At 61.2% G+C, this 24227-nt stretch overlaps 1 protein-coding gene across 1 annotated transcript in view; it reads right to left on the bottom strand.

The window, feature by feature from the left end:
• The window catches only part of INPP5J (inositol polyphosphate-5-phosphatase J), a 28248-nt gene extending 7900 nt beyond the window's left edge, over positions 1-20348 (bottom strand). Inside the window, exons 1-7 of the mRNA XM_074972687.1 lie at positions 20215-20348; positions 15706-16553; positions 13688-13798; positions 12029-12137; positions 10362-10478; positions 10093-10268; positions 3640-3751 (exon numbers count right to left, since the gene is read on the bottom strand). Of these exons, the coding sequence (XP_074828788.1) occupies positions 3640-3751; positions 10093-10268; positions 10362-10478; positions 12029-12137; positions 13688-13798; positions 15706-16553; positions 20215-20319 (1578 nt within the window). The 5' untranslated portion in view covers positions 20320-20348. The remainder of the gene's footprint in view (positions 1-3639; positions 3752-10092; positions 10269-10361; positions 10479-12028; positions 12138-13687; positions 13799-15705; positions 16554-20214) is intronic.
• Positions 20349-24227: the final 3879 nt, after the last annotated feature.

Genomic DNA, 24227 nt, shown 5'->3' with positions numbered 1-24227 from the left:
ACTTGCTCCTCTTGGCCTTCCCACCTCCTGCCTCCTCGGCCCCACCCTCCTGCTCCTGTCTGCCCCCTGCCCGGACCCCAGGGCACCTCCGGCTCCGGGCAGTCTCTGCTTCCCACCACCTGTGGGGCCCCCCGTCTCCCCGGAGCTGAGCCACCTGGGACTGCTGCAGAAGCCTGGCCCGTCTCAGCCGGGGACCGTGCGGGAAGCTTGGCTGGGTCCCTGAAGGCGAAGTGCGTCTTGAGGAGCCCAGCCGGGGCAGGCCCTGGCCTGGCTGATCACACCACTCCCGCGGGGCCGGAGCAATTCCCCGCCCCAGGACCAGCCCTGGCTGCACTGCCGGGGGCTCAGCCCGGCAAACACAGTCGCCTCCCTGCCGGGCCAGTGAGTGCGGCCAGGAGGCAGGGCGTGGGGGAGTGGGTTTCTTGCGGGGGCACTGCTGGGCTGGGAGGGGGCAGGGAAGAGGTGTATGTTGGGGCACTAGGGAGTGGGGGTTCTGTGGGGGGTGCTTGGCAGTTGTGGGGGGGCTGTGGGCAGGGGGGCACTGGACAGGGGTGGTGTTGTGCAGGGCGCTATGCATTTGTCTGGGGGGGGCGCTGGGCACAGTGGGGGTTCTGTGGGGGGTACTTGGCAGTTGGGGGGGGGCTGTGGGCAGGGGGGCACTGGACAGGGGTGGTGTTGTGCAGGGCACTATGCATTTGTCTGGGGGGGCGTTGGGCACAGTGGGTCTGGTGGGGCTCTGGCCAGAGGGTGTTGGTGTGACGAAGTGGAAATTTTCTTTATGCTTTCTCTGAATATTGTGTGAGTACCTCAGTTTCCCCTATTCATTTCTTAAGTATCTAGGTGGGGGGATAAGGGTGTGTGATTGTTGCAGAGCCCGAGAGGGCCAGTGTGATGGTGTCTACCAAGAGAATGGCCGACACCCTGTCTCCTGACAACTGATTGTAACAAAGTGTGGTGGAGTCCGGGCCCTGCACCCCTCTTCCTGGGATTCACCGTGACTCTCAGCCAGCCAGTAAAACGGAAGGTTTATTGGACAATAGCAATACAGTCTAAAACAGAGCTTATGGGTACAACCAGGACCCCTCAGTCAAGTCCTTCTGGGGGCAGGGAGCTTAGACCCCAGCCTTGGTGTTCCCTGCATTCGACCACCCAGCCCGAAACTCTCACCACCCACTCCTCCTCTTGGCTTTGTCCCTTTCCCGGAGGTCACCTGATTCCTTTGTTCTCCAACCCTTTAGCTCTCACCTTGCAGGGGGGAAGGGCCCAGGCCATCAGTTGCCAGGAAACAGGGTGTCAGCCATTCTCTGTGTCCAGACCCCTGCACACACCTGCCCTCTAGGGCTCTGCAACGATCATACACCCTTATCCCACCACCTAGATACTTGAGAACTGCCTAGGGGAAACTGAGGCACCCCCACAATATTCAGAGAAAACATTAAGAACAGTCCCACTTTGTCACACTGATGTCCTGGGCCCCTCCCCTGCAAAGGTGCGGACTGAAGGTGTTGGAGAACAAAGAGATCAGGTGACCTCCTGGCCTGGGAAAGAGACAAAGGCCAGAGGAGGGGCTGGAGAGTTTTCAGTTTGGAGCTGGCTGGGGAAATGGAGGGAGGCCCAGATGGGGTTCTGGGCTCCCTGCGCCCCAACATGGACCTAATTGAGGGGTCCTCGTCTCTGTACCTACAAGCTCTGTTTTAGACCGTGTTCCTGTCATCTAATAAACCTTCTGTTGTACTGGCTGGCTGAGAGTCACGTCTGACTGTGAAGTTGGGGGGCAGGACCCTCTGGCTTCCCCAGGAGCCCCACCTGCGTGGACTCGCTGTGGGAAGCGCACGGTGTGGACGGGGATGCTGAATGCTCCGAGGTCAGACCCAGGAAGGTGGAAGCTGTGTGAGCTTCTTGCCCTGGGGACAGGCTGCTCCCAGAGAGGAGGCTCCCCCAGCGTCCTGACTGGATTCATGTGGAGTAGTTCCAAAGCATCGCCCAGGGACGCCATGACAGTTGGGCGGGAGGGGGCTGTGTGGTGTGGCATGGGCCCGCCCCCGAGGGGAAGGGGCATGTTGGCAGCACAGGGCGGGGCGGGCCACTGTGTGTCTGGCAACTACCGGTTTGTAAATAGTGCCCTCGCACTGGGCTGGGTGGAGCTGGGCCGCCCCTGCCATGCCATGCCCCATTGCCCCTTGTTGGCCCCTTGCTCTGGGGACTGACCTCCCTGTGCCATGCTCCACGGCCCCCCTGGGAGCCCACAAATAAGTTTGGCACCGGGCCCACAAAAGGTCAATCTGGCCCTGGCAGGCGCCAAGATCCAGATCCTCATGCAAATATGTCCCCGCAGCTCTCGGCAACACAGGCCAGGCTGGGAGGACTTTGCCCCAAGCACAAACCTCTAGAAGTGCCAGGCGGCTCCTGTGCTCTCTGCCCAGCCTTAGTGCAGCCCCACGGTGCTCAGGGCCCCCGTGTGGGCCGCATGCCCAGAGCCCAGCGATTACAGCCTCGCATCAACCTCAGAGCCCATCAGTGCAGAGACATGTCTCCCCCGTCCCAGCCCCCACGCTCCCCCCAGGCTCTGAGAGTCATGCTAGGCTTGTGCATCAACCACAGAGACTGTGCACTGGGAACGCAGGGAGCAATTCCCTTGTCGATGCACAAGCCAGGCTGTGCCCCAGCTCCCCCGCATCATTGGAGAACAAAGAAATTAGGTGGCCTCCTGGCCTGGGAAAGAGACAAACGCCAGAGGAGGGGCTGGAGAGTTCAGTTTGGAGCTGGTTGGGGAAATGCAGGGAGGCCCAGATGGGGTTCTGGGCTCCCTGCCTCCCAAGATGGACCTGACTGAGGAGTCCTGGTCTCTGTACCTGAAAGCTCTGTTTTAGACCGTGTTCCTGTCGTCTAATAAACCTTCTGTTTCACTGGCTGGCTGAGAGTCACGTCTGACTGCGGAGTTGGGGTGCAGGACCCTCTGGCTGCCCCAGGAGCCCCACCTGGGCGGACTCACTGTGGGAAGCGCACGGTGTGGAAGGGGATGCTGAATGCTCTGAGGTCAGACCCAGGAAGGTGGAAGCTTCTTGCCCTGGAGACAGTCTGCTCAGAGAGAGGAGGCTCCCACAGAGCGCTGACTGGCCTTGTACGGAGTAGTTCCAGAGCATCGCCCAGGGACTTCGTGACAGGCAGTAGGCGGGGGAGCAACGCTGCCCCACTCCAGGGGACTCTGCGGCGGGGTCACAGAGGCTGCTGGGCTGCAGGGAATCTCGCTCCCAAGCCCAGGGGCACGCCTGCCCTTCATGCCCCATGGGCTCTGGGCTGGCAGCATCCGGGTTAGGAGGAAGGAGCTTTTCTAGCCTCTTGCCCTCCCCGTCCCCAAGGAGCTGCGGGCCCCAGCCGGGGATTTTCATTCCCCGGGGGAGCAGCTCTCCCTGCCCCCCCGGCTGGGGGCACAAGGGATTGGATTTTCATATCTGCCCCAGGGAGGCGCTGGCTCCTCAGCCCCATGTCGCCCTCAGCACCTAGCATGTGGGGCTCCAGAAAAGCAGAAGAGTATCTGCCGGCCCCCCTTCAGCACCGCTGAGCATTAACTCAGAGCCGAGCACGCACAGGAAGCAAGCACCTGCCACGTGGGATGCACCTGCCCGGACGGCCTCTCACCTGGTCCTTCTCCCACAGCTGGCTCAGGATGCTGTTGTCGATGGCGTACTTCACAAAGCGGATGTCCAGGCTCTCGATGCGGAAGTTGAGGTCCCCAAACCAGAAGACGATGCTGGGGAGAGCGAGGGTGAGAGCAGGGCCAGGGTGAAGAGGGGACTCCATGCCCCCCACACAGCACAAATGCAGCGTCCCCAGGGGTGGGCCAGCTGCAGCCCACGGAGACGGGACTAGACTCCCTCCAGAACTCGCAGTGACTGAGTGACAGCCCGGGGAGAGCACTGGGAGTCCTGGCTTCCAGGCCTGGGATCCAGCCACTGGGCTGCGCTGCCTCGGAGAACTGAGGCCCAGGGAAATGTCCTGGGTAAGGCAGTGGGGAGGGAAAATCCCTGCCCCAGACGCCAGCTCCCGTAGCCCTGTGCAAGGAGGCTCCCCTGCAGCACCCACCATGATGGGGCACGATTCCCAACAGGTCGCTGTCAGAGACCCACCGTCACAAGGTCTCGGGGAAGTTTAACCTGGGGCGGGGGGAGAGCTTCGGTCTAGCTGTCAGGACCCAGAGGACAGGGAGAAAGCAGCTGGGACTCTGGCAGCCCTGCCAGGGCCTCCCCTGGGCCCTCCAACCAGCTCCAGGGTGACAGGTTGGGTGACAAGCAGTCCTGGAGCTCTCCTCTGAGCCCCAATGCGACCCGGCCTTGAGCCTGCTCCCAGGCAGGCAGGAGCCAGGAGCCCTTTGCCTGCTAGCGTCTGAGGAGCTGGAGCACGGCTGCGGGCTGGCAGGGTGGGTTCTGGGCTGTGTCTCAACTTGGGCTTCTGGAAGCTTGTGGGCTGCAGAGGGTGTGACGAACTGGGACTGTTCTTAATGTTTCCTCTGAATAGTGTGGGGGTGCCTCAGTTTCCCCTATGCAGTTCTTAAGTATCTAGGGGGTGGGATAAGGGTGTATGATCATTGCAGAGTCCTAGAGGGCAGTTGTGTGCAGGAGTCTAGACACAGAAAATGGCCGACACCCTGTTTCCTGGCAACTGATGGCCTGGGCCCTTCCCCCCCTGCAAGGTGAGAGCTGAAGGGTTGGAGAACAAAGGAATCCGGTGACCTCCTGGCCCGGGAAAGGGACAAAGCCCAGAGGAGGAGGGACTGGAGGGAGTTTCAGTTTGGGGCTGGCTAGGACATGGAGTGAAGGGCAGATGTGGCTGTCTGGCTCACTGCCCCCTCAAAATGGACCCAGCTGAGGGGTCCCGTTCTCTGCACCTACAAGCTCTGTTTTAGACCATGTTCCTGTCATCTAATAAACCTCTGTTTTACTGGCTGGCTGAGAGTCACGTCTGACTGCGAAGTTGGGGGGCAGGACCCTCTGGCTTCCCCAGGAGCCCCGCCTGGGCGGACTCGCTGGGGGAAGCGCACGGAGGGGCAGAGGATGCTGAATGCTCCAAGGTCAGACCCAGGAAGGTGGAAGCTGTGTGAGCTGTGTGTCCTGCAGGCAGGCTGCTCCCAGAAAGGAGACTTCCCCAGAGTCCTGACTGGCTTCATGGGGAGCAGTTCCAGAGCATCGCCCAGGAACTCCATGACAACAAGTGGGAGCGGTGGGATCTACTGCACCCCATGGATGGCACTTCCTGCAGTAAGTGACTGGGGAGCAGTAAAACGAAGGGGGATTGATGGGGACCAGGCGTGCTGAAGATTCAGAAAGAGACGGTTTCAGGGGGCGGTTAACCCCTAGGAGTGTGTGACCAGAGAGAAGGACTTTTGCAGTAACAGGGTCCCCCAGGGGATTGCAACTAGCGGTCCCAGGGGCGGAGGAGTCTGCTGCTCGACCCTGGCAAAGAGGTGGTGACCTCGAGAAGGGCTGGCATACTAGGGGTTCTCCCTGGAAACTGTGGGGAGCTGAGAGCACACAGGCCTGTGAGTCCACAACAACTTGGGAAGAGCGGAGTGATGGCCTGTCACCATATCCTTAAGAAGGACATTGTAACCCTGTGCAAAAAGAGAGGGTTGAGCATTGGAAAGTTCACAAAGGCACAGTTAATCGTGCAGCTGGAGGAGGATGACCGCCCTAAGGAACAGATTCCTGACCCCAAATGGGGCTATAGCAGGATCTGGGAGCAGCTGGAGTGGTAGCCAGACATCGCCAAGACTCCTGTCCCTGACCAGAGGAGGGTCTTCACGATCGGGTTCCCCATCCAGGGATCGGAGATGGACGGGATTGGAGCTGAGTCCGAGAGAGCAAGAGGACAGTGAGAAACGGCGAGAGCCCGAGAAAGAGCTGCAGAAGCAGCAGCAGCATGAACTGGCGATGGGGGAGCGGAGAGGCATGGGGACCTCCCAGGGGTGAGTGGGGATAGACCCCGGGGGGCCAGTTGCGCAGGGAACCTTGAGACTAAATTGCTGCCCCTGGTTAAGGAGGGAGGGGGGATGTGGATGCCCATCTGACTGCCTTTGAGCAGGCTGGAGATTTGAACCAGGGGGACCCTGCAGAAAAGCCCCGGTGTCTAGCTCAGTTGCTGAGTCCCAAGGCCATAGACTCCGTCAGCCAGATAGGTGGGGAGGTGGACAGGCTCCCACTCCTGACCCCAACCTATATGTCTGTGTGGAGTCTCCTGGGGCCAGGCCCCTCGGACCCCCAGTGGGAGCGGAAGGTGATGGTCAATGGGGAGACGTTCCTGGGGTGGCGAGACCGTGGGACAGAGAGAACTGTTGTCAGGCCCTGGGTGGTGCAGCCTCAGATACTGAGGGGCTGTGTGAGCTGGGTGAGGGTCCCAGGGACGAAGCCCCTCGCCCTGCCTATGGCCCAGATCCCTGTGCAGACCCAGGAGGGGTCGGGCTGGCTGGCCATTGGGGTGCTCCAGGACACCAGCTGCAAGACCCTGTTGTGGGGTGACTGTGTCTCTTTGGGACAGGATCCAGGCCCTGCTCCTGTAACTGCCAAGGGTTTGAATTTGAATCCAGGGAACCAATCGGTGGAGAGGGAAATGGTCAGTGAAAATGCAGATGACCTGGCTGGCAGCAGGGAGGAGCCGCTACGCTTGGGCTACCTGCCTGCCTGTAACCAGACCCCTGGAGCTGGGTGGGACAGAGAGATGCTCCCTGCCCCCTTGCACACCGGAGAGGGGGCTCACACTGGCTCTGATGCAGTGAGGAAAGCAGCGAGCTCGCTGCCTACCCCCACTGGGACAGCAAGGGCAGCGCTGAGCACAGTGGGAGCTGAGACCCCAGCTGAGTGAGGGGAGACACAGGCAGGGCAGGGGATCTGTGGGGAGTGGCAAGGTGCTTGGTAGGGAAAGTTTGGATGAGCATAGGCAGCCTTGTGAGCTGATGGCTTTGTCTAGTCAGCAGTGTGGGAAGGCGAGGAGAGTGGAAGATGAGTGTCCCTGGACCTTACCTGTTAGCTGGGTGGAGAATTGGGACAGTGAAGGAAATGTATCTGTGTCTGTCAGGGGTATTGACTTGCCTGTGGAGGGAGCTACCCTGATCTCCAAGCAGTTGTCTGTGACCAGCCTTGTGTGCTGGGACAAGGGGAATGAGATCCCAAGCTGGGTGTCTGGGAAAGGAGAAAGTGTGTCCGGCTCTTCTTTGTCTGTGGAGCAGACAAAAGGGGCCTTTCTGCCTGTGATGGTTGAGGGTAGTGCAGTTGTCTCAAAGTTGGTTCTGGATTCAACTAAAGCCCAGGAAGGGAATGGTCCTAAGTTTGTGTCTGCTCAGGAGAATGGCCCTGTAACTAGGTCGCATCCAGTTAGTGTCTATGCAAAATCCCAGAGACCAGACAATTCTGGTGCTTGTATTTTGCCTGTTGCTAGCGTGTTGTTGGGAAACGGTGTAGCAACTGTGTCTAATCAGGGTGAGATCCTAGCCAGAGCACAAGGAGAGCATGAAGGTGATGTGATTGTGTTACCTACTGAGGGGGTGGAAACCTGTGGCAAGAAGGAAAAGATTCCTGAACTTGTGTGTGGCAAAGGGAAGGAGAATGCTTCTGACCTTTTATCTAGGAAGTCTGTAAGTTTGCCTGAAAGGGGATTGTGTAGGAATCCGCCGGATGGGCCAGAGGTAATTCTGGATGTAAGGGAGACCCGGAAAGAGTCTGTTGTTGCTCAGGAAAGTGTTCCTCTAGAGCAAGCCCTAGGTGAAGAGGGTAAGAGCAGAATTTCTGTGAGGGGTGAATTGTTGCATGGAAAAGCCCTAGGGAAAGGAATCCTCATGGAGTCTTTGCAAGCAGTTTACTGCAACTGAAGGGTGTGAAAGTGATTTAATCAAGAAAGTTTTAGGTCCTAACAGCCAGAAATTTTCTGCTGTGAATGGATCCACTGACTTTACTCTTGAAAGATCCAGTGTGGATAGCTTTGAGAAGGTCTCAGATGAAGTGAAAGCTGTTAAGAAAGTTAAACAGTCCTATAACCAAGTGGCTGTGTTTGGCCAGCTTGTTGGGGAGAAGACCCAATCCCAGTTTGACCCCCTGGGGTTTTGGGGTGGCCAAAGGGCACTGGCCGCATTAACCTTCCCACATGCGGCCTGCGAGTGCTATCAACCACCCCGGACCTAAGGGAGGGCGTGAAACTGGAAGGGCCTGGTGTAACTCCTACCAAGGAATGGGAGAGATGCTGGGGCATCCATGGGAACGTTGGTGGCTTCGAACTTCCTCAGGTCAGCGGCTAAAGTGACCCCGCCCAGTTCGATATCGAAGGTGGGAGAGATGTGACAAAGTGGGACTGTTCTTAATGTTTCCTCTGAATAGTGTGGGGGTGCCTCAGTTTCCCCTAGGCAGTTCTCAAGTACTTAGGGGGTGGGATAAGGGTGTATGATCATTGCAGAGCCCTAGACGGCAGGTGTGTGCAGGGGTCTGGACACAGAAAATGGCCGACACCCTGTTTCCTGGCAACTGATGGCCTGGGCCCTTCCCCCCTGCAAGGTGAGAGCTGAAGGGTTGGAGAACAAAGGAATCCGGTGACCTCCTGGCCCGGGAAAGGGACAAAGCCCAGAGGAGGAGGGGCTGGAGGGAGTTTCAGTTTGGGGCTGGCTGGGACATGGAGTGAAGGGCAGATGTGGTTGTCTGGCTCACTGCCCCCCCAAAATAGACCCAGCTGAGGGGTCCCGTTCTCTGCACCTACAAGCTCTGTTTTAGACCATGTTCCTGTCATCTAATAAACCTCTGTTTTACTGGCTGGCTGAGAGTCACGTCTGACTGCGAAGTTGGGGGGCAGGACCCTCTGGCTTCCCCAGGAGCCCCGCCTGGGCGGACTCGCTGGGGGAAGCGCACGGAGGGGCAGAGGATGCTGAATGCTCCAAGGTCAGACCCAGGAAGGTGGAAGCTGTGTGAGCTGTGTGTCCTGCAGGCAGGCTGTTCACAGAAAGGAGATTTCCCCAGAGTCCTGACTGGCTTCATGGGAAGCAGTTCCAGAGCATCGTGCGGGGACTCCGTGACAGAGGGCAGGGCAGGAGCCTGGTCACATGGGGGGCCTAGATGCACAGAGCACTGTTGGGTGGGGCCCTGGATGCACAGGGGTCCTGGGATGGGGGGTGTTGGGCAGGGCCCTGGACACACAGGGGGCCTGGATGCACAGAGCACTGTTGGGTGGGGCCTTGGATGCACAGGGGTTCTAGGATGGGGGGGTTGGGAGGACCCTGGACACACAGGGGAGCGGCTGGGCAAGCGGGGGCAGAGCAGGAGCCAGGACACGTGGCTCTGGCACAGGGAGGCCTGGGGACAGGAGTCAATCTCACCCAGCTGCGCAGGCGCTCTCAGCAGCCCAGCCGTGCGAGCGAGGGAATGTAGGTCAGTGCTTTGCCGATAACGCGCTGGCCAGCTGCCAGCCCCACTGCGGGAGCGGCTCAGGTGCGGGGCCCAGCAGCCCTGGGGATAATTAGCCAAAACCTTCTGCTCAGATCATCCGACTTTCCATGGATCAAACGGGAGAGCGCGAACCCGGGGTGGAAATTTCCACTGCCAGGCGCTAGCTGGTGGGGCTGTCCCGGGGCCTGCGGCCCTGCTAGCACCAAGCACGAGAGCATGGTGGGAAGTGGGCAGAGCAAACCACAACCTGACAGGCCTGAAGCAGACTCCCTGCCCCCCAGCTAGCCTGGAGGAAGCCATCTGCCAGCGCAGGAGAATGGCCGTGTACACACAGCCCTGTGCCCAGCACACATCCAGGGGGGCCACAGATTCAGACGGGAGCTGCTGCAGAGCAATCCCAGCTGGGTTTAGGACTGAAGGGCCAAGGGAGGCCCAGGACCCAAATCCACGTGGGGACGACACAGCACTCCCCAGGCAAGGTGCTGGCTTGCGATTCCCAAAGCAGAGCCTCCGCTGGGAACCCTGCTGGATGCAGGGGTTCAGCACCTGAATCTGGCCTCCTGGGGGCAGGACACAGCCCGTTTCAGAGGGGTGGAGCTGCAGACTCAGCTCCAAGCCCCAAACAGAGCCGGTGGGTGGGGCAGGCAGGGAGTGGAAGGAGCCGGGGGTTACATACTCGTGGTCCAGGATGCCGCTGGCTGCATGTCCCTCGAACTGCTGCATGTTGAGGATGGTGGTGAAATCCTCCTTGCGCTGCTCGGCCTTCTCCAGGTGAGCCGGCAGGTGGCAGTTCAGGAAACAGACCATGTGGCCGAAGATGGAGAGCCGCACGCTGACCCCGCCCTTGTTGCCCTGCTCCAAGAGGAACCCAAGCTATGTCATCGGAGGAGGGGAGCCCCCGCCCGGAGTCACATCCCCCCACCCCTGCCGGAGCACCCTCCTCACCCAGTAGCCGCCCAGCCCGGTCCTGGTGCAGTCCGTCTGGATGTCCTGCAGGAAGGGGAGGTGATAGTACTTGGCAAACACCAGCAGGATCACACCCTGCATCCGCACCGTGCTCACCTGCAACAGGGAGAGAAGGGCGTGAGGCAGGGCAGCCATTCCAGGGCTTTTCCCCTGCATGGCAGGGGGCATGGGGCTGAGGTGCAGGGCTGGGCCAGCACCTCAGCTAGAATCCCAGCTCTGCCCAGGTGCCTCCCCCCAGTCCCTGCCCCTGCCTGCCTCAGTCTCCCCATCTGCGAGACAGGGCTGATGGCACTGACCCACCTTCCCTGGGGCAGGGCTGGCAGGACTGGTCAGCGTTGGCACATGGCACAGCACTGAGGGGTGTTTATGCGCCAGCCAGAGCAGATGGCACCACCCCAAGCATGCAGACCTGCAGCTTGCTGTGACCGGGAGCACCCACCCTGTCCTGTATTTGGTACCCAGCCAGCGCCCTGCTCCGCAGCACCCATTCCCAGGCAATCCTTATGCAGCCAGGCTGATGCCAGCATGCCACTGCCCCAGGAATGGACCCTGCAGAACACTCTCTTGGCAACAGGCACTATCCCAGAGTCCCAGTGGGGCTTAGTTCCCTGGATGGGGGTGGGCACTTAGGACCTCGGATCAGGCCAGAGCCCGGCGGCTGCTCAAAGCCCAGGGCTCCACACGCAGTGCGCTGGGGGCTGTGCTAGCCCCCCAAGGAATGGGGGCGGTGGGCCAGCAAAGGACCAGCAGGATGGGGACGTATGCTGGGCTGGCCGGGCAGGCATGCTGGGGAGAGCTGTGAGCCGCAGGGCCAAGGGATGGCACAGGGCAGCTCCATGGGCTCCAGGCTGCAGGGTAGATCCACTGGAAATGGGGTGGGCTCAGGCCCCCATGGCAGAGCAGCCCCCACCCTTGTGCTACTGGGGAAGACCTGCCCTCCACTCCTGGGCCCAGGCAGAGTTACACCCCCAGCCCTCTGGCAGGGGAGGAGCCAGACACAGCACTGCCCACCCAGCATTTGGGGCCCCCCATTAGAAGAGTTTAACTGTGCTTGTGACCTCACAGTCTCATGTTGCCATGGAGACAGCTGTGAGGACACACACAAAGGGGGCCAGGGGGCTGGGAGTGTTCAGATCACAGGCAGAAGCCCATGGACGGTGCCTGGCACCAGATACCACTGTCATGAGCTTTGAACATTCTCTGCGCTCCCCGACTTGCCAAACCCAACCCCACTCCTGACTCTCCACCAGCTCCCCTCTACTCTTTGACCTCACCCCAAACTTTAATTCAAAGAAGTACCCCAAACGGCACTGAGGAGACACCCATGGGACAAGAAGCGCCTCATGTCCCAGATTCTTAGTACCTTGCAAAGGTGGGGCAGGGTGTCACTTCTCCGTGGTGCAATGAAGGAAACTGAGGCAGAGATCAGGGAAGGGTCTTGCTCTCCCTGTGCATTGTTTAGGCGTTAGAGCAATCTCCTTCAAATCACCACCCAGGGAGACCTGGGATGGGGAACTGTGTCAGCTTGCCAGGCTGGGGGGGCGTAGGGAGGCCCTGGCTGCCTGCACTGCTGGGTGGGGTACCCAGTTTGATTTAATCAGATTTTTGCTCAAACCAAGCAGGCCTTCGAGCCCAACCCCCCCTACCAATACAAAGTTGAAGGGACTCAGCACGTCCATGAAGAGCTCACTCCACTGGTCTGTGAAGAGGGCGTCCTTCAGGCGCTTGTTGATCATGGAGTTCACTTCCTGCAGCCTGGAAGGGAGACAGGCAGGTCTGACTGCAGGCTTGGGAAGACTCCCCAGCAGCCCTCCAGCCAGCGGGCACTCCTCCCTGCCAGGAGACTGCCCGGGCGCCAGCTGGGGCAACTCCCTCAGACAGGGGCAGAGGCCCAGTGCTGGAGGGAGCAGGGAGGTGGAAATCTCCCCAGGAGAGTCCCTGCCGCTGGCAGTGGAGGGGGCTTCTGCACTGTGCCCGGCTGGCAGCTCAGGGTGAGTCAAACACTACAGCCAGCAGGGCAGGGCTTAACCGCCAGACGGGTCTTGGGGACCCCGCAGGGGTTCTGTGCCCCTATTCACACTGTAGTTCTGCCAAGGTTTGCGCCAGCTCAGCCCGGGCAGCTGTTAACAAAAGCAAACGGCGGGAGACACTGCCTCAGGGATAGAATCATAGAAATGTGGGGCTGGAACGGAAGGGACCTCGGGAGGTCAGGTCCTCCAGCCCCTGCGCTGGGGCAGGACCAAGTAAACCTAGACCAGCCCCGACAGGCATTTGTCCAACCTGTTCTTAAACTTCCAGTGACGGGGATTCCACACCCTCCCGAGGGAACCTGCTGGTTGAAGATGTCGCATCAAAAAGCAGAGAGGAATTTAAACAGTGCCAGGCCCCTGGGCACCGTGCCTGTGGGGGCCAGGCAAGTGGGCCAGAGGTGTCAAGGAACCTGGAGAGCCCTAGGAATGGACAGTGATCATAAACGGGTACAGGGAATTGAATCTCCTGTGCTGTGTGCGACTCCCAGCCTGGATGGGGGAGTCCAGCAGGAGAGAGAGCAAGCCCACAAGCAGCCTCATTTGGACGGGAAGGTCTCTGGGAGAGGGACTGTCTCTGAACAATGGAGCCCTGATCTCAGTTAGGGTTCCCAGGTACTAATGTAAACCACTACAATAGTACCCAAAGGGCCTGTCTTTTTCTTGCACTTTGGCAACACTCGTCTGGCTTGTTGTGCCAACAAAGTCTCCATGCGTTGAATTGGAAGCTGCCTCGTTGGTAGCTAAGAACTGCATTAAGTGTTACCTGGGGCTGGCTCCAATCCAGCTTGAACAGAACAATGGATCCATGCCCTTGAGGGCTGCTTACTATGGCCAAGGGCTGATCGCAGAGAGAGAGACTTCTACGAGACTTTGGAGGGGATGTTAAACTGTCCACGGCCCAGTCCTGAGAGGTGCAGGGGCATTTGTATGGGCTGGGCTCTGCCATGTATGGCAAGCAGGGATCGGGGGAGTGAGGAGGGCTGGAGGGTGGATTTGAGGGGGTTAAAAAGTGTTTGGGCTACATTTACTGTTATATCTTTATCGTGTGTTTTATTCTGAATCATCTTCCTTGCTATCGTACGCCGTGTGCAGGAGCAGCACGCACACCTGGGGAGCTGGGACTAGAACCTGGATCTTTCTGCTTCAAAAGAGGCTCTATTGCTTGGGCTAGTGGACGATTCCTTTTGGTGACCACAGAAGTAGGTCTGCTGGCCTCTCTGGGACCCACCTACTGCAGGGCAGCCTCCTCCAACACCGGCGCATGGCGCCCCTTACCCAATGGCAATCATGTCGGTGTCGTTTGTGTCACCCGTGTTGAGGTGCAGCAGGGAGGTCACGTCGCTCGGGGGCATGGCTGTGCCAACGTTCCACGTGACCACGGTGATCCTTGGAAAGATAAAGGGAGCCACGCTCAGGTTTTGGGACAAGGGTGCCTCTCCCCCACAGTCTGCTTACCCCTCTGCCTCAGAGCTGCTGCCCTGCGGGGAGAGAGAACCAGCCATGGTAAAGGCTAATGAATGAGGTCGGGGTCTGGCAAGGCCGTGCCCGAGGAAGAGGCTGCTGGGCACCCCGCCCAGCTGCAAGCGGAGCTCAGCTGGGCTAAGAACACTGCACTGGGCATGCTACGCATCGAGTGCACTCAGCAAGTGCTAGCCCCTGGGTGCGTGGTCCATACCAGGGCATGGCAGGCACAGGGCTCAACCCTGCCTCGACACCCACACCTCAGCTGGACTGTCACACACCCGGCTGGGCGGCAGGAAGGCCTTCACCTACAGCAGTGTCTTTGGACCACTAGTAGCCTCTGTGGAGCTTCTGCCCCTTGCCCTGTGGGCTCAGGGCCGGGATAGCAACACCAGGCTGGCCCCAGGCTCCCTGCAGCCCCCCACCCCCAGGAGCCTGCTAATCCCCAGTTGTATCAGCAGTAGGGTGACCAGGTGTCCCGATTTTATAGGGACAGTCCCGATTTTTGTGTCTTTTTCTTATATAGGCTCCTATTACCCCCCACCCCCGTCCCGATTTTTCACACTTGCTGTCTGGTCACCCTAATGAGCAGCCACCCACCCCAACAAGCTGCCTGGGGTTGTGCAGCCCCATGACTGCTCCTTCCGCCCCACTGCTCAGGGCAGGACTTGGTGGTTCTAGTGACATGCAAATTACTTGCAAAATGTAACTTGACTCGTGAGCTTATTTGCAGAAGATGACAGAGGTGGGGGTAGGGCAGTGGCTGCATCTGAGCCCCCAGGGACCATGCCGCAGCCATGGGTCACACACAAGGCTGCAGCTGACCCCAGCCAGGAAGTTGGTGCAGAAATGGGGTCTCTCGTGGGTCTCTCCCCTCATTAGGGTGACCAGACAGCAAATGTGAAAAATCGGGACAGGGACTGGGGGTAATAGGAGCCTATATAGAAAAGACTCAAAAATCGTGACTGTCCCTATAAAATCGGGACATCTGGTCACCGTACCCCTGATCCAGGAGCTTACTGGATTCTGGGTGGTGTTGAAGGAGTTGGGTTTGAGCTCGGGGGAGACATTGGAACCCACTTCCCTCCCCACGGTCTGCCTGAGTTTGCTGCCCTGGCTTAGAAGCATGTGGCAGACCTGGGGGAGGAAGGGAGGAGCAGACAATGCCTTGGCATCGGGGGGAAGCTGGGCTGTTTCCTCTGGAGCAGCTGCTGGCTCTCTTTGTGAAGGGCTGGGATTGGTAGAGGGGCCCGGAGCCCAGGGCATGTGTGTGCTGTCCTGGCGCAGAGCTGCTATCAGTCATGCCATGGCACTGAACGCCAGCCTTGCTGGACAGTTGAAGTTGCTGAAGAAGGTGGGTTCCGGCTGCAGGGTAGGCAGGCTAGGCCCGGATCCCAAGCTAGGGAGCTGGATGGACAGACAGCTACACAACTGACCCTGCTGCCCTTTGAGCCCCGCACTGGGATCACATCCCCGGCCGCTGCCAGGTCTAGGAGCAGTCGACAGGCAGGTGGCACACGCCCCACCTGCCCCCATGTGCTCCAGCTCCCGAGGGGGCTCTGCCCATCCACACTGGGCTGGCCTTTGAGCTGGGCAGTTGGCCCTGACTCTGCTGAGCATGCTGCAGCCACCTGCAGAGAGCACTGGAGCAGGGCATTTCTCTGCTCCTCCGTGCTGGCACTCAGCCAGAGCCTCTCCCGGTTCCTCCCCCTGCCCAGCCCACCGCAGCAGGGCTCCGAGCATGCCCTGGCCCTGAAATAGGCTTCCCAGCCCCCCAGGGATCAGACTGATCCCCCCCCCCTCCCTTCCCCAGCGCTGCAGCTCATGCTCACCAGAACGCGCCATTCTCCTTGGCCTTGCCCAGCCGGCTCACGGGAGCCTCGGGGGGGTCCATGCAGCCAGGCAGGGCGAGGGACGGGCTGCTCCTCCCGTAGGAGGGGAACTCCTCAGACTCGACCTTGGCCAGGGCCATGGACTTGGAGGGGCCGATCCTTCCCCCGGAGAGGAACTCGCTGGAGATGGCTTTGGGGAGGCTCACGGGTCTGGGGGACGAGCTAGTTCTGCCCCCGGAGATATAGTCACTGGACTCTGCCTTGGGGAGTGCCTCTTTCCGCTCCACAGGGAGCATCTGCCCTGAGGGCCCTTGATCCAGGGGGCAGAGTTCGGGGTGTGTGGATCGGCTGGGCGACTGGCTGAGCTTCCCAGCAGGCGCCGGGCTGGGGCGGGAGGAGGGGCTGCCGGTGCTCGGGGACAGCGGGCAAAACTCCACCGGGGACAGCAAGCTGAACAGCTGGGCCCCACCTGAGCCGTCGGGCTGGGCTCTGCTGCTCTCCAGCGCCAGGGACTGGCTGTGCCTGCCCGGGGACCTCTCCTCCAGCCCCATGTGCTGGGAGCCCTCGGGCTGCGAGCGAGGGGAGATGGGATGGAAAGGGTCAAAGAGGGTGTCGGGCCTGGAGCCATTGTGCCCCAGGGGGAGGTTCCCCCCGGGGTACGCTGCTGAGATGGGCCCACTGGAGCCCTCCGGCTGGAACCGAACTGAGCCCTCCGCCCCAAACGGGGCCATGAGGGGAGCAAACAGTCCCGGGGAGGTGGCGGTAATGGAGCCCCTCGGCGATAGAGACGGGGCCCCCATGGCCGAGGCCGGTCCCTGGTCCTTGTTCCCACGGTGAGCCGGCTCCATCTGAGAGAGAGAACAGACAGGGTGTGCATGAGCCCCTGCCACGCTCGCGTCCCCTGGCCTGGGACGCTGGCCCTCGCCCATCCCTGCACCCCGAGACGCACTCATGCTGGGGACGCCACCCTTCCAGGGACACCCCGAGATGCTCTCCTTCCAGGGACACCCCCTTCCAAAGATACCGCCCCTTCCAGGGATGCCCCCGTGTCCTGAGATGAGCTCCTCCCAGGGACGCCCAGCTTCCGGAGATGCCCCCACCCCAAGACGTGCACTTTACCCACCCATCCTGTGCACAGCACTCATGGGCCCACTGCCTATGAAAGTGCAGCCCATAGGCCCCAGTGGGCCAGACTCCATTTTGGTGTGGGACCAAGATGCAGCAGTGCATGCTGGGACCTGGATCCTTTGCAGGCCATACCTTTGCTTTCAAGAGGCGAGTATCTGCCCTGTTTCAGGCCAAGCCTGCAGTAGCCTAGGAGGGCCAGGGCCCGTCCACTGGAGCTAGAGGCTCCCCCTGACAGTCACATGGAGGCCAAAGCCCCTTGTGTGGGCCAGAGGTCTCCGCACCAGGTTTGTCCTCTGCCCGTCCTCCCCAGACTCACCAGGGCTGCGCTGGGACACCGGGCGAGCAGGCACGTATCTGCAAGAAAGCTCCAGGGGTATCTCTGGAGCACGTGGGGGTGGGGAGGGTGGCTCCAGATCTGCCACATGCACATTAGCACACCAGCAAAGCGTGCCCCTGCCCGGAGCCATGTCGTGTGCTCGGGGCTCTTGGGACCTGGAGTTCACAGCAGCCTGTCTCCACCCTGGGGAAGGGAAGTCAGGGACCTTCCTCAGAGCTCCTGCTGCCTTCCCAAGTCTGCATGAGGGGCTATGGCCGCAACAGCCCCTGCCCCCCCCCACCCCCGCTGCTCCTTGTCTCCTGCCTGTCCCCTGGGCTCAGCACTCTGAGAGGGCTAACTCCGGGGTGCAGAGGACGGCAGCTGGCAAGCACATCCCAGCTCCTAGGGGTCAAAGCCCTGAGGCCAGGGCACACACAGGGCTGCACAGTGGCACAGTTTCTGCAGTGCATGGTGCCAAACGAGAGCCCGGAGTCCTGCCTCTGCAGGGCTGGGCCTGGCACCCAGGAGGGAGCAGCGGATCCCCTCTCTGGCTGCTCCAATCTGATCAGCAAGCTCAGCACACGGGGAGGAGAGAGGAGAGAGCGCCTGGCAGGCCGGTGCCCTGCCCACTCCAGCGAGTTACCAGTGAGATCCTGGGGGCACAGAGGCTGGCAGGTGCAGGGCCTGCTACACAGCATGGGGCAGCAGATTCATCAGAGCCCAGAAAAACAGAGGGCCCGGCTGCCCACTCTCATGCACCCCCCGGGGGTCAGGAAGATGCCATTGGCATCAGGGTAGTCACACCCAGGAGCTTCTTGCTGCCCCGCCACATGCCACTCACTGCCATGCTCAGAGTGTCCAGCTGGGGGTGCCAGGCTGGTCGGTTGGAGCTATGCATACTGGGAACACCCATCTAGGGCAGGAGATGCCGGAGAATGGTGCCGCTGCCATTGGTGGCCAGCAGTGCCAGTGCGAGGCATGCCAGGGAGAATGGGGTCACGCGAGTCCAGGAGCCAGCTGAGTGAAGGGACACCCCACATCAGAGGGATCCCCAGCTCGTTTTCCCCCACACACATACACACCCTCTGGCTGGCCTGGCCTGGGGCCAGGCTGGATTAAGGAGCGGGGATGGAGAGACCTGGCTGCACCCAAAGCCGGCAGCCCCTGGCACAAACCCCACCCTGCCAAAGCCCCCCCATCCCCCATCTCTGCCAGCCCAGCAGCATGACACGGCCCGGCCATGCGGTCACCTCGCTCCTGCTGCTCTGCCCAGCCAGCCTACTCCTCCCTCGGGGGTGTTCCCTTCCCAGCTAACAGCCTGGAGCCCTGCTGCTGCGGGTCTCCCTCCCCCCAGGGGCTTGTCCTCTCTGGCAGCGCTTGGCACCAGTGGGCAAGGGGCTGTGCCTGAGCTGCCCACCCATCTCCCCTATACCAGGGCACCCGCCTCCCCTCTGCTACTAGCCATTAGAGCAGAGGACTAGCCCAGACTCCTGGGTTCTAGCCTCTGTTCGCTTAGCACAAGGTCAGCAGCCTCGGGGCACTGGCTTTGGGGTGGGAGCATCGGGGGGCCGAGCCCTCTGCCCCTGCTGGTACAACAGGCCACAGTACCAGTCCCCCAGCGGGACTTGGACTAGCAGTTCCGGGCACCCAGCCCGAGGGGGCCAGGCTCTCAGCTTTTAGGGACGATCAGGCACCCTCGTGCTGGGCCCCCAGAGCCACCAGCCTCTGGGAACAGCTTGGCCTCGGTGTCCGACGTGAGGCCCCTTTGTGTGAAAAGCATTGACCTTGGGGACCCAGTTCCTGGCTGGCTCTCCGTGCTGTGGGGCAGACGGGACGTCCCACCTGCCGGCAGGGGGCTGGGCTGTGGGTAGCGAGTCACTGGCACCTGGGGACCTAGGCACCGTTCTCCCTCCATGGATCCCTGCGCTCACATGGCCCCTCCATGCCCTTCATTTCCCCTCTCCAGCCCGGCTCAGACTTGCTGACACTTGCACCGTTCCCTTAACCCTTCCCATATCAGGGACCCCGCTTTGGGGCTGCTGGCCCATCGGGCAGGGGACCCCCTCGGCCGCTTGGCTCCCTGCAAAGACAGGGGCTGCTTTTTGCCCCAGGAACGTCCGCCGTTGCTAGCAGGAAGGGGAAGAGGAAGCAGCTGACGGGCTCTTGGGTAACACGGGTGCTGGGTGTCAGCTCGACCAGTGCTCGCAGCGGGGTGGGGGCAGAGCATGGCTGGGGGCATCAAGGCAGGCACACACACAGCAGGCCAAGCTACCAGAGCCGCCAGAGTCTGGCACAAACCAATGAAATCCCCCCATGGGGCTCAGAGATGGGGGGCACTGGACAGCGGAGCCAGCCAGACCCACGCCCCTCAACGTCACCAGGCTCTTTCCTGCCCCGGGCAGAGCTGTCCCACTGGGAAGCCACAGGCAGGTCTCCTGGGTTCTACTCCGGGCACAGAGCAGCGCTCAGCTCCCTCCGGGACCCAGCCCCTCCGCAACCTCCCCCCAGCCTCCCCCACCTTTCCAGAGCTCCGGCTCCTCCACTCACTTGCCATGAAAATAGCTCAGCCCAGGCCCCCCTGCGCTCCCCAGCCTGGGGGCGGAGAGGGAGAAACCACCAGCCATTATTTGACTCACCTGCCAAAAGCAGCGACTCTGTCACCAGGTGGGCGAGAGGTCGGCTGGCGCTGCCAGCGTGAACCAGCTCCCCCCCGGGCCACAGGTGCGTGGGACCCCGGCCAGGCCCCTCCCGCAGCTGAGCGAGGGACGTGGGCCGGGGGGCAGCCTGGGGTCATCGGACTAACGGATCCATGCCCCGTCGGGGCAGCTCTGCCAGCCCCGACCCCTGGCATCACTCGCCCTTCGGGCTCCAGGCTGCCCAAGGGGCAGGGGCAGCCCGTCACCAGAGCTCGCAGCAGGTCGGAGCCGGGGCCGGGCACGTGGGGAGCAGCCGGCCCGGCACTCGGGGCACCCCGGGGGGCAGCGCTGCCCGGCTCTTGCGGGGAGGCTCCATTTTCCCTGGCTCAGGTGTGCCCGGGCTGCCCGCGGGGCCGGACGGAGCCTCACCTTGCGGGGGCCGCCGCAGGGCTCAGCCGCAGCCTGCGGGGCAGCGGTTCTGCTCCGCCCCGGCCCCGGCCCCGGCCTCCGGCTGCTGCGGCTCGGTTGCTCCATCGCTGCCTCCCCGACGATGCTTTCAGCTCCCTCCCGCAGCCCGGGGACTCAGTGATGTCACCAGCCCCGCAACCTGCTGGAGGATTTAAAGGCGCAGGAGCCCATCAGGGTGCCACAGAGCGCTGCCAGCCAGGAGGGCAGCAGGCTGGGCAAGCAGAAAGGGGGGACTGGGAGCCCTTTGCCCTGCTCTGGGATGGCGAGGGTCTCTGGGCACAGCTGCCACCACAGGTTCTGCTCCCTGGGTGAGGGCACCCACTGCCGCTCTGCCCCACTGGCATGGGACTGTCGGAGACGCTGAGCTGAGCAGGCGTGCACTGGGGGCCCCCTCTGGGATTCTCAGGGGGCATCTGCATTTAACAGAGCGGGTCCAGGTCCTGGCACTGTTGGCAGGATGTTGGCAGAGCTCGGAATCCCACATGGGCTGGGAGGTGGGGCCTCATCACACACCAGGGTCTACGCAGGACAGGGTGTCGGGGGCAAAAGTCGGCCCCATCAGATGCACGTGGCACTAGGGGGCGCTGTGCTGTAGGGAGAGGGGTGGGGGCTTAGTAGGGGGCACTCTTCCCTTGCAGCCAGTGCTGACCCCAATGCCCCAGTGTGGCACTAGGGGGTACTCTGCTGCAGGGAGCAGGATGGGGGATTGAGGGCTGTTGCTACACTGGGACCCACTCGCTGCAGCAGATGGGGCAACTCCAGCACCAGGAGAGCTGACAGCAATTCCCCTCCAGGGCCTGGAACCAGACCGTCTGGGACAGGCCCCCTGGGCACTGGGAGCTGAGCTTCAGGCAAGTGCGAGAGGCACCCAGCACCCACACTTCCAGGCCTCTGCCCAGCTGCTTGGCGCTGCCCCCAATGGCCTGCTGAAAGGATCTCTGCCCCTCTCCACCTGGGAGCTCGGCTGTCTGACTTGGCCTGTGACTCAGAGACAGACTAGCCCTGCCAGTCACACCCCTGCTCAGGTGCTGTGGGGAAGCAGGATCAGGGCCATCCCAGATGGGAGATGGCAGGCAAGGCTGCCTGGGTGGCTGTGTCTGCCCAATGGGGACTGCTTGGCGAGGGGGTGACCTGCACAATATCTGTGCCCATGGGGGCAGCAGTGTGGGGAGTGAGCCTTGCTTGGGAAGGAGAGCCATGGTCCTAGGGCAGGCCGAGGCCCTGGGCTCAGGGCTGCGAGCCCAGCCAGAGGCAGCCACAGAGGAGAAACTCTTACAGATCTGTGCCTGCAGGGATGTGCTGAGGGCCACGTACCAATAGCAGCATGTGTTAAAGTGAGCAGGGCTGGGGCACATGGGGAAGGGGGCACAAAGACCTTGGGGTCCTGGCATAGAACACCCTGAGTCCCCTACAGAGTATGGGCCAGCATGCCCCTGTGGGGGATGCCCCATCTCAAACCCATGCTCCCAGGTGGAACAGTATGACCTGGCTCTGGCCAGACTCACCTGTGAGCAGAGAGGTGGCAGGCAATTGCCAAGCTGGCCACAACCCCCCGGGCCCACTCCAGAAGGGGCAGGGAGACGCTGTTGTACCAGCTGAAGCAGGAGCCCCTGGTGCCCCTGGAGATGGGGGTGAAGAGGCCAGCACCCAGCATATCCCATTAGCACCATGTGGGTCAGGAAGACCCCATCCAGTTGGTCACCTGAACCTTCTGCCTGGGGTCCCCACAGCAGAATCTGACATCTGTGTCCCCGGCATGTGGCTCCCGTGGATGACCCTGCCCAGAGAGTCAGCCGCACCCCTCGAGTTGGAGCCCCAAACAGAGCCCCCACCCCGCACCAGCCCCCACCCTGTACCTGGCCCACCTGAGCGCTGCGCTGCACTGCTCCTGGCACAGGTAGCAGCTGTGGGAATGGCCTGCCCTCTGGTGGCCACTTCTAACAGTGCAGCCTGGCCACTGCTGCCAGACACCGAGCCTCCCCCTGGTTCCCGCCAGGAAGCAGCCTGGACCCTGGGCTTGCGGTGGGCAAGGGGGCTGGAACAATGTGTACAGTGGGGGTGCTGAGAACCATTCAACCAAACTGTAAGCCCTGAATATGATGGAAACCACTTCAAGCCAGGGGGTGCGGCAGCCCCCCCAATACCCCTAGTGCCAGCACCCATGATTGTGGGGCCAGGGCTGTCAGCTCTGGGGCATGGGATTCTGCAGGCTCCTCTGTGCCTTTGGGGCTGCCATTGTGCAGCGACCTGGGTCTGTTCCTCGGGGTGTTGGGGGCTGTTAACAGGGTGGCTGCTGGCTATCGGGGGCCTCATCTGAACCTTTCCTCCCTTAGCCTCCAGACCATGGAGCCGGGAAATGTACAGTCTCCTCCCTTTGCCCATGAGTGCCCACTGGCCCCATCACACCCTTGGCCTCAGCTTTTCCCCACTGTCCCGGTCCCTCCCCATGTCCTGCCATCCAAGTCCATGCCCGTCTGAGCCAGCACCCCACCCCAGTCCCTCCATTGCTGCCTCCCCTGAGATGGGTGCAATGGTTCTCGGGTGTGCGGTGAGATTCCCAGGCAGGAGCCTCAGGTTTGGTTAACAAGATGTATTAAGAACAGAAGTGACACGCAGAGGACAAGGAGGGGCCCCCAGTGCCCAGCCAGGCTGGTTCACTGAGCTGTCCCGCCAGGCAGGCGTGCTGTGGGGTGGTGAAAGCCATGCCCCTTTCTGCCTTGTGCCGAAAGCGCATTTCTCATCTCCCCTCCTGTGACCCACTTAGCCTCCCAATCCCAGCTCTGTGCTGAAAGCTCTGAGCTCCTCTCGCTCCTTCCGCTCAGGTTCCTTTGATGTGCCTGGCTCGGCTCAGTGCAGACAGCCGGCATCTCCCCCAGACTCATGCAGGAGACAGGGCAGGTTCCATAGGGCTGGCTCCTGTGCAGCTGGAAATCAGCAACGCTCCTCTGAAATCTTTGCACCAGCCATGGGTTTGGCCCCCAGTCTCATTAACCTCCTGTCAAATGTCGCTGCTCCTGAGCCTGGTGCCAACCTGCACCCACGCCTGGTCCAGCTGTTACAGAAAGTTCTCAGGAGAATCCCTCCTCAGCTGCATTTCTCCTCGCTACGAAATACTCACCACCGAGAGCTGATCAAGCGACCACACACCCTGAGCCTTCAGCAGCTCTGCCCAGGGCCTAAGGCTCTGCCAAGCCGCAGACTGGGCGGGGTGTTAATGTTAGCCGAAATCAGCACTTCTCACACTGGGGGTCCCGACCGAAAAGGGGTCACAAGGCAATTGTAGGGGGGTCATGAGATCACAAAAAATATTGTCAGGGTGATGGGGAGCTTGAGGGGGTGAGGGGGTTCAGCAGCTGCCCCCCGGCCACCCAGCTGTAAAGGCAGGGCCGCCACCAGCAGCAGCACAGAAGTAAGGGTGGCGATACCGTGAGTATGCTCCTAGGAGCATGTACAGAAATTTGTTATCTTTTTTTTGGCTGGGGGGGTCGCCACATCCTTAAATATTTTCCAAAGGAGGCCCAGAAAAAAAGGTTTGAGAATCCCTGGCCTAAATCATCATGGCCCTAAAACAGGGATTGTTCTCAGACTACAAAGGTCTCCCCCTCCCCTAGCTCTCCCGCAGCACAGCACCCCTCGTGGCAGAGGTGGAGCAGCACCCTGCACTGGGCCACCTCCTGCTGCCATCAGCATAGGGCTCCCTGGGACCGTCCTGGGGCACTGGGCTCAGCACTGACTCAGGGAGGAGAGCGCCCCCTGCTGAGCCCCACACCACTCCCTGCAGCACAGCACCCCTTAGCGCTGTCCTGGGGCACAGCGGTCAGTGCTAACACAGAGGGGAGAGTGCCCCCCCCGCATGAGGAAGTGGGAATTTTTCATAATATTTTGGATGAATAGTGTGTGTGCCTCAATTTCGCCTGTGCGGTGCAAGGTTAGCTAGGCTGGGGAAAAGGTTGCTTTGCTCTTTGCAGAGACCC

Source organism: Natator depressus, chromosome 15 (genome assembly GCF_965152275.1).
Source record: "Natator depressus isolate rNatDep1 chromosome 15, rNatDep2.hap1, whole genome shotgun sequence".
NCBI classification, from domain to species: domain Eukaryota; kingdom Metazoa; phylum Chordata; order Testudines; family Cheloniidae; genus Natator; species Natator depressus.
Note: the sequence above shows the minus strand (reverse complement) of the source record. Positions and strands in the feature narration are given on the sequence as shown.